The following is a 10,071-nucleotide window of genomic DNA, read 5'->3' as shown; positions in this document are numbered from 1 at the left end:
AAATTATGTGGTTACCTAAAAGAGCTATTATCTTTGTTATGGAATGTTAAGCTTTAGCTGTGAAGCTGCAAAATTAGGGCAGTAATTTTCTCTTAAGGATAGGGTGGTCAAATTAGTTAAATTCCCCTGCCTTTTCCCACACAGAAAAATCATGAATCTGGCAATGTAAACAAAATGAGGAAGGTTTTCAATAATAAAAGCATCAGCTCTGTTCCTCTATATTCTTTTAAATTCGCTCTTTATATAGCATGCCATCCATGATCATTCAAGAATAATCAGGAATGTCTTACCATCCACCAGGGATTTTTAAATGTCACCAATAGTTATGAGAAAAAGGCTCACACTTTTACTTCTGGTTTACCAGACAAAAAGCAGAGGTAGGGCTTTGAATCAGGAGCTATTTATTTTAAAATTACAAACAAGAAGGTCCTCTTTCCATCAAACTCTCTACCCCCACCATGTTACCAAGCCTGGAATTATTAGGAACAGCATCTCCCCAGAACGGGAAAGCTGGACACCGAGCATTTAACTAATAAAATCCAGGGGCCCCTGCCATACATACTTCCCTCCCTGCCTCTAAATAACTAGTTTTCATTCTCTGTGAGAAAGTCAGCAAAGGGGCTGTTGGGAGTGGGGTGAGAAAGAGTCAGTGTTTGTCCAGGGCACTAATTTGCAAGGCAAGCAGATCCACTTACCCCCACTCCAGCAGCAGCCCCTTCCCCCAGTGGGTGCCACGGATTTGAACCCTGATCTCCCACCCTACGCTGTCCCAGCACGCTCTGGGCATGTTTGTACGTGTTCCTGCCCCGCAGGTAGCAATTCCCTCACAATGTATCTCAGAGTTCAGTCCCGTAGATGGCCTTATAACGTAAGTATTCTTCTAAGCACTGAAGAACATTATCATCTACCTTAGGGTCAAACTTGTTGGCCAACAGATGATGGTTCTGAAGAATCCAATGCAGGTCCCCAGCCCCATAAATACAGATAGCCCGCTGGTGGATCCCGGAGCAAGGGGCATAAGGTGCCCCCATGCTGACATCTCCTTCATGGCCCTCCCACTTGACCAGCCTGGCAATGGCAGCCATGTCTGAGAAGTGATATTTAGGGTGGTAGGGAACAGAGCCAGGCATCCAGGGTGCACGCTGAAGGGTGGCCCAAAGGTGTTCATCGGGGCTATAAGTGTCTTTTGCCCATTTGATCAGTCGTTGGGATTTGGGGTTCTCTAGGACCTGCTGGACAAAGCCTCGAGAAGCCACAATATAGGCATTCCCAGTGAATATAGGTAAATTATCAGGAGGAGGGTCCTTCATCTTGCTGGTCATGCGTATGGTATCTGTCACCTCATAGTGATATCTCCAGCGAGATTTTTTCAACTCAGTAGGTATCTCTGACTCCATACTGTTCTTCCCCTTCAACATCTTGAGGGCCAGGACTATCTCAGCATTGGTCTTAATAGGAAAGTCTGTTCCACAGGTATTCAGGACGTATTTCCATGGCACTGAGCTCTGGAGCAAGTCTTCCATACAGTTGAGATCAGCCTGCACCCTGGACCAGGAGGCATAAACCACCCGAACCAACTTACTGGCCATGAAGACATTTTGGAAGCATGAAATAATTGCCTTGATTGCCTCTTTGAAAGTTTCTGGGGACTTCTCATCCACATGGACACAATATATGTTCTGAGGGGCATACACGGCCCTTAGCAGCCTTTCAAAGTTTTCAATTTTCTCATGGACCACCATAGAGTACGCAATAGGGAAGTCTAACTCTTCTTTGCTGAGTGTGTACTGTATGAACTTCCTTTTGGCCTTAAAGTGCACACAGTCTCTGGTCATGTTGAGGTAGTCAATGTCTGTGTAAGGCTCCCGCTTCTTCTTGACCTCCAGCTTGTCCAGGAGAGCCTTGGTCACTGCTTCCTGGTCCCCTTGTATGATTCCAGAACAGTTGATAGATCTCTTTGCTGGCAACTTCAGGGACTTATACAAGATGTCCCTACAGTGCTTGCTTTGAAAGTGCTTGGACTCCAGATCGAGGAAATCAAAGTCACACTTCAGTCTGAGAGAAAGTCTCAGACCAACAATGGCCAGCAGCAAATAGAAGCCCAGGGCCCACAGGTAATACTGGTGACAGAGTTTCTTCTTCCACCAAATCATCTTCATGAAATGAGAGATCGGTAGAGTTTGAGCACAGGGGAGGAGGAGGAGGATGAAATCCTTGAACAGAACAAAAATCCTTCAGTTACAAATTAATCCTGAATGTGTCCCAAGAATGTCAAGTTCAACTCCAAAGCGATGGCAAAAAATGTATTTCTTCTCTAGACATCTATCCTAGTCAAGACCTGCCTAGGAACCTTTTACACCTGGCTGGCTGATGGAGGTCTATAACCTAACCCTATAAATTAGCTGATTGTGCTGTAATCAGGACCTGGCTCCACTTCACCCCAGGAGAGAGAAAGAAAAGCAAAACCGACCACTTGCTGATATAGAGGTGTAATTAGTAAGGCATTTTCCAAGCCCTACCACCCGGTTCCTAACATAACTCTTACCTGGGACTGGAATTTCTGATTGGCTTGGGGAGAAAATCCATGAAATTCAGACTCTCAGCATCGGTTCTAGAAATTTGAAAGTCTTATTTAAAGAAAAGGTACATTTCTTGCTCTTATTTGGCAATTTATATGTTAGGATGCTTTCACCATATGTAATTCATTGATTAGAGGTGGCATTTAGCCATTCTTTTAAAAAAAAGTTCTTAAAAAGATACAAAGTATTGGAGTGTAATTATACATATAGATAACTCTTAGTCTATCCAAATTTAAAAAATATTTACACAGACAACACAGAGTTATCCATATATAATATTTAATGAGTGCTTTCTATGGGCCAGAAATATTTCTTTACATCATCTCATTTAATCTTCACAACATACCTGAACTGAAGTATTAGTAGTATTTCCTCTCTTATAGATAGGAAAACAGAGCTAAATAACTTGCTGAATATCACATATATGTTATAAGAAGCAAATCTGTGATTCTTCCCAAGTCCCCACCCACCCCCTAGTTTGTTTGTTTTTTTTTTTTTTTGTCTATATGCCTAATACTTTGTTCCTCCAAACAACAGCTGCTGTTTAAATACAATACAGGGTAATGCATACCATTTTTTAAAAAAAGTAAGAAAAGAAAAGAAGAGAGAAAAGAAAGAAGAGGAAAGGAAAGGAAAGGGAAGAAGAAAGAAAAGAAAAGAAAAGAAAAGAAAAGAAAAGAGAATAGGAAAAAAGATACTACAGAAAAAAAATTCCTAAAAGGTGAAAAAGAGAAAGAGAAAATGAGACATCCAACAATGAATGTTTTCCCATTTTGTATCCTCTTTCTAAGTATAAGATTACATCCTCTTTAGTAATAACTTTTATGGGTTAAATCTAAGAGGAAGGAAAAAGAAAAATTAAGAAAATTCTCACCTTTTATGGCTTCGTTCCTATTTGGGAAAGATCTCTTGCTAGAGTTTATTTCTCTTTCCAAGGAAAGACTGGTTGGGTTCCATGGAAGCAAATGTGAATACCATATCCCTTGGTCTTCTTTTAGCTCCTCCAAAATATATTTTGACATTCATAGGACGTGCAAGAAACTATCTCAACCTCCTCCTTAATTTCTGCAAAGTAAAGAGCAGCAGGTGGCTTTATCACTCGCCTTTCAGTTTACTGCTCTCAGATGAGAACAAACTCAGATATATCATTCAGGAGGAGCATATTCTCAAGAACGAGTCATTCAGGGAAGTGAGCAAGGTGGGGAAAAAAATGCTGTCAATATCTGAGAAGGCAAGCAGGAATTTCATCCAGGACAGCCCAGTTTGTTATGTCCAGGCTCTCCTGCCATTAAACCATTCATAAAAACTTCTCAATGTTCATATAAGAATGTGAAAACTATTTTTCCCCCTTAACAAAGAATCATAGCAACACACAAGCATGCACCTGCCCTCTTCTGGACTGAAGTCCAAGTGTCACTCTTATATTCCCTGAACATTAAGAGTGAAGCAATAAAAATATCTCTCAAGGATTGTTCCTTTTGTTTTTTCACTTAAAAAAGTCAATGAAAACCAGAGTTTGTTCTTCAAATGGTACCTGCTCAAAAAAACCAATTTGCCTGTTTTTCCATGACTGTTAATAATCTGTATGTTGTAGAAATATCCACAGGGTTCCCGATTGTAGATCTCGCCCACGAAGGTCTGTCTGTCTGGGGTTCTTGGCAGTCTGAACTTAAGTGAAAGCCCCATGGGGTGGTTTTGGCAATACAATGTGGAAAATGCTTTCTTCAAAGCTGCTGGTGTTGTTTGCTGATGTTTGCCTCTTCCCCTCACCCCCAAACCACATTTCCAAAAATGCAGTATTCCTGGCCAAATATCCAAAATAGCAAATTTAATGTAAAAAACTTAACTAGGTATAAAGCTGTTAATAAATGAAAAGGTGTGTGTTAGGGAGGAGTAGACACTAATTAGGGAAATAGAAATTGCTGGAAGCAGCTACAACCCCTAGGCTGGAAGGATGAAGGGGAAAAAATTGGGAATAATTAAAATTTGAATTTAGGAAAGTGTCAACAAGCTAAAACTCAGACCTCTGAGATAGGGACACTACTCAGTTGTTGCTGGGGTCTCTTAGCTCAGAGGAAGGCACCCTAAGCCGAGATTTAGAACTGTTTTGAGGTGACTGGTGTCTCCATCTGCTGTTACTAGACACTAGGTTCAACGCCGCTAAGTACAAGATACACCACTGCGGAGTAAACGCACGTTGACATGGTGATGTTCACAGAAGCAGGAAGTAGATAGGTAACAGGAAGCCGCACCTCCAGCCTCGCTGTCTCGCTCCAGCGCCCCCTGTTGGCAGAGCCTAATGGGTGGCAGCTAGCAAAGCACAGTCATGGTTTGCAGAGTCCCCTTTGTCCCCCTCCCCCCCAAAGCTTAGTCCAGAGGTGTAAACTTCATCTGAAGACAATATCATAATAACAGATCGGTTGGTGTTGCCTTCTTCCTACAAGGATTTTTTATGCAACCCTCAATATAGCAGAGGCGATTTAGCTCCATTTTTGGACCTCCTCTGCCTGTTTCTGACTTTAAATGAAGACAGGCCAATGGCAGGGAGCTAGAAAGAGTCATCTGCACACTCGCTTTTATTGGCCCCACTACACTGGGTCTGTCTTCTGCCAGCTTCGGCCACTCAGATTCTGAGTGACTCTTTGCTATTGAGCTGTAAAATCTCTGAGATGAAAATGATTAAAGGATAAACACTTGCTCTAGTATCTGAATCAAGAAAAATCTTTCTCATTTTTTTATATCTGACTTTTCTTTGATGTTCCCCTCAAGGTACTACCTTCTTTCCCATAAAAACCACATAAGCATCTCTCAATAAAGAAAAAACATTTTGGATATTTTATTTATAAGGTAACCAAAAGAGATGTGCACTCTTAATTGCTGAATATCCTAATATTAACAATTGTGTATTTTGCTGAGATGATCTACGTATTAGCAAGGCTAAGTGACTAATAGTTATGGGCACACCAGGGCTTTGGCAGGACTGAGCTAGATCTGAACCCTGGCTCTGCTACTTTCTAGCTGTGTGACCTTGGGCAAATTCCGTAATCTCTCTATGCTCAGTGACTTCTGTATTATTTGGGTTAACACTAATACCTATTTTATAGGACTGTTGTGAAGCTTAAATAAGATAGTACATACAAGAGGCTGGCATATGCGGCCCCTTGATGGTTATAGTTAATTAAGTAGGCTCCAGTGTCAGCCCACAAAGGCCTGTTTTACTCACAGAATAGCTAAAGAGGGTACAAATAATATTCTTGAACTCTGAACCAAGCTAAAGTATTGATGCTGGTGATGTGCCTGGTGGGAAGATCAAAGAAAAGACCTGGAATCGTCCCCTTCTCTGTCCTGTGGAGAGCGACTCAGTTGTAAGGGTTCCATGTTACCACCGCAGAGACCAAGGACCAGCTGCAGCTGACCCCAGGGAAGTGCAGGAGAAGAAGTAGAAGGATTGGAGAGGGACACAGGAAGATCAGGGTTAAGTGACCTACAGAGATCAGGCAGGCATTTAGAAAGACGGTCAGAAAGTTTCATGTCTTAACTTCATCCAGGCTGGCCTTGAAGAGAAGATGGAGTGCTAGCAAGAGTGAGGAAGGGCCCATTCCCCAAGTGCTGGAAAAGCCAGGCAAGTTTCAAAGCAGGGCAGATCCGGGGTACGAGGTCCTTCATTAGGGTTCCTTCTATTCTTGCTGAGGCCCAACAGCAGAGCCAGTTGAGCCTGAAGGCAAGCAGAGCCTAGAATCACATGAAGATATTTAGAAGTCCCAAGCACTGAAAATGATGAGGGCACTCCTTCCCTCAATATCCAAAATAAAAGCAACATTAAACCAAGTGTTAGGTATAAGGAAGTCCAACACAGTCTTGAGTATTCCCACAATTACTATGATGTCGTTTTGGGAATAGCGAACTCTTTCTGCCCAGATCCCTCAATCCTTTTCTCCTAAACGGTTTAGTTTGCCTATTAGGCCAAGAGCTTTGCCTGCATCCCCTAAGTCTTGAATTATAAATCTCTGTATGTTTGTTGGAGTGTCTACGAGTTCCAACAGTGGAAAATGGAGAAACTAAACCAGGCTCATCGGGGTGGATCTGGTTAGTGTTAACTTCAGTGGAGGTTCAGGGGACCCTACAGTCCCAACAATAGGGTCAGAGGAGGGACCAGGCTGCAGGGATCCAACCATTTTAATTTTAAATAGAATTTATAAATTGGCAAATGCACCCTTTTACTTAATTTGTTATGGTGGTGTTTATCTCTGGTGTCAGTTCTACCCTCTCAGTAGTCTAGAATCTCCTGGGAGTCATGTTCTTTATCTCAGCACCTAGGGGCATAGATACTGGCAGAATTCCCAGAAGAGAAAGGTCATAGATTACAAAGACAGCCCCACTGACCAGAGAAGAGACCTTAACTCAGAGAGGCAAGAAGTGAAAATAGATGAACAGGCACAGAACAAATTAAGGTGTTATACAGGATTGGGCTGGAGCTGGGGTTTAAAAGAAACCGAAGGTACTGAGGAAGATGGAGTGGGGGGTTGGTCCTTTGAGCCTTAACCTTATTTAATGTTCTAGATCAGTGAGCTCTTGGTGAAGATGGGGCTAAGATCTCTGGCCACAGAGAAGTGGTTAAAAGATCCAATATGAGATCAGCTTTGTTTGCAATCAGGGCTATAAAATGAAGCTTATACTCAGCTGCGGTTTCCTGGCTGACGGGAATGCTCTCTAGTCCTTCCTTTAAGCTCTGCTCCCTCTCTGCACTTAATGCTCTCCTTCCCCTGACACTCCTAGTGACCTGGAATCAAAAAGAAAAGAAATTCAAGAAAGAAAAAAGAAACCCCACAAAACTCAGTAAGTACTTATTCACTGAATGCAAAGAGTTCTGAAAGTAGGAAAGACAGCTATCTTCTCATATGAAATAGTCCAACTTGCTCCACGGACCAAGAAGGCAGTAATGTACACCACCCCCATCAAAGCTCACAAACTCTTTAAGATGCACTTGGCCTCATTGTGATATCATGAACTTTTGAGGGCAAGGATCATCCATGTCTGACTCAGCTTTGCCTCCCCACAACAGCCAGCATGAGAACGTGCAGATAGTAAATTCACCACAAATGTTTCCTGAACAAATAACTTCCTCAGAGGCCCAGGGAGGGCCCTTTAAGTGCTGGAGTCTTGGAACTATGGCTTACTAATATTTACTGGAATAAATAGATAGAAGCTCCCTGAAGTAAGATGTATACAAAAATATCATGCCACAGAGTTGAACCTAACAAATCCAAACATTACTAAAGAGATTAGTGTAGAAAACTTTCTCTTGTTACCTTCCAAAACGAAATTTGGAGGCATGTTAAGGTGCTTCCTATTGTGTCATAAGGAAGTAACCTTCTAAATGGCACCAGTAACAAATGGTAGGTAACATGGCAGCATTCCATTCATTTATTCCACTTGATAATTGTTGATCGAAGAAGCTGCTGAGTTTTAAATGTTAGTGACAAAGTTGATTAAAACTTACTCCCCAGGTGCTTAGTCTTGTGTGGGAGAAATATTTGAAAACGGATTATAATAATGCCATGAAAGGAGATATGCACTGGATATAATGGAAGCCCAGAGGTTAAAACTAAAAAGACACTGGTTAGAAATACAAGGCAAACAAATGAAGGAAAGGTCTTGGCAGGTGGCTATAAGAGGAACAGAGATGTGGGTTAAAGAAAATGTCCCCTTAGGGCTGCCATTTGGAAAAAAGAAAGTTAGATCCTTAGCCCACGCTATAAACATAAATAAATTTTAGATATAAATCTAAGAAGAAAAGACAGTTCTAGAGTTTCCAGAAAATATATAGAATATTTTTATGATACCTAGATTGGGAAGGTTTTTTTTTTGTGTGTGTGTGTGTGTGTGTTTTTTTAGTTTAGTTTATTGGGGTAACATTGGTTAATAAAATTGTATAATTTTCAGGTGTGCATTATAATTTGACATCTGTATATTCTACTGTGTTTACCACCCAAAGTCCAGTTTCCATCAGCTACCATATATTTGATCCCCTTTACCCACTTTTAATATTATACAAAGACCAGAACATTATAAACAAAAAACAGACAGATTTAACTATCTGGAGACCATTAACAAAAAATACAACTGAAAGTGTAAAATGAGACTTCTGGGAAAGCTCCTTAAAAGAGAGAGGCTAAGCCCTCACCCTTCTTTACCATGAGGCCAGGTGTGAGAGTTGGTGCTCCAGCAGCTATCTAGGACCTTGAGGCAACATTGAGCAGGAAGCCATGAGCCGAAAGGCATTAGTAATACCATGGAGCTACTTCGCCAGTTCTGGATGGCCTATCACTGGGCTTCATTTAGTCGAGAGAGAAATAAATGTCTGCTTTATTCAGCTACTACTTTGTCAGGTCTCTGACATGAGTAGTCTTTAACCAATTTTTAACTCACACAGAAGCTATTTCCTAATTCAGGGACATTAAGAAGCATCGGTATGAAAAAGGCACATGTGTCACAGGAGTATAGAAAAGCCAGTCTGAAGCCCGCAGAACGAACACAGAACAGGAGCGCCAATTCCTGTTCTCGCCACCTGCACCCCTCCTAGCCCCATGCCGCCACCATCATCTTTTGCCTCTTACGTAAAAACACATTTCAGGAAAAAGTCTGGAAAGGAATGCATTAAAACATTAACCACGGTATTAAAGGTTATGCAGTTACTGCTGGTTTCCAGTTTCTCCTTTGTGTCTCCTTCAGTTTTCTATCTAAAATGCATTATATATTTTCTAATTTCCTAAAAAAAGAAAGGGTATTTTGGAATCATCTCAGGGGGGGAAAAAAGTGTTCTTTTCGATTTCAAGTCAATATGCTTTTTCTTTGTTTTACCTCTTTGCGGGCCTGTGTGAACAGATCTAGTCTTTGTTGCGGAAAGTATACTGTGTGTGTATGCTTTTATGTCTAACTGGACGCTAGTAGAAATAACTTTACGAATGTCAAATCGAATGTTCTTATAATGAGAGCAACTTAAACAAGATGATAAAAGTGTCATCATCTAATGCAGAATGCCACTTCACTTACTCATGGTACTTTTTAAAGGAAAATGACCACCATGCCAACTAATATGTGAAAACATAAAAATGTGTTAAATGACAAAACAACACTCTATACATTAATTCTACTTTCTTGATCTTAAAAAACAAAGCAAAAACAAGAAAATGAAAGGCTTTTCATGCCATCCTTTTTGGGAGCCAATGAGGAAAGAATTTCTTAGGGCCCTCTCTATGCTGCCCTAGTCCATTAGGTCCTATCAATTGTATGTACACTCTGGACCCCTAGAAAGTTTTGTGTATAGTTAAAGTCATTGCCATCTTTCAGGCACATGACATTGAGACAATGTGCTGGGCCCTGGGCAGGGAGAATCTCTACCTTCCTAGGTGGGGAACAGAAGGAAAGGTGAGGAGGGTTAGCAGACTGTAGAAACCAGTCTCATCCACACCTATCTGTCAGCAAGGGACAG

At 41.3% G+C, this 10,071-nt stretch overlaps 1 protein-coding gene across 1 annotated transcript; it reads right to left on the bottom strand.

The window, feature by feature from the left end:
* Positions 1-723: 723 nt before the first annotated feature.
* Positions 724-3,752, bottom strand: GCNT3 (glucosaminyl (N-acetyl) transferase 3, mucin type). Its single transcript, XM_016126900.2, has 2 exons — positions 3,454-3,752; positions 724-2,213 (listed from the first exon to the last, which is right to left on the bottom strand). The coding sequence occupies exon 2, from the start codon at positions 2,157-2,159 to the stop codon at positions 837-839; it is 1,323 nt and encodes a 440-aa protein (XP_015982386.1). The 5' UTR covers positions 2,160-2,213; positions 3,454-3,752; the 3' UTR covers positions 724-836.
* Positions 3,753-10,071: the final 6,319 nt, after the last annotated feature.

The sequence above is a fragment of the Rousettus aegyptiacus genome, unplaced genomic scaffold, assembly GCF_014176215.1.
Source record: "Rousettus aegyptiacus isolate mRouAeg1 unplaced genomic scaffold, mRouAeg1.p scaffold_m13_p_3, whole genome shotgun sequence".
Lineage (NCBI taxonomy): Eukaryota > Metazoa > Chordata > Mammalia > Chiroptera > Pteropodidae > Rousettus > Rousettus aegyptiacus.
Note: the sequence above shows the minus strand (reverse complement) of the source record. Positions and strands in the feature narration are given on the sequence as shown.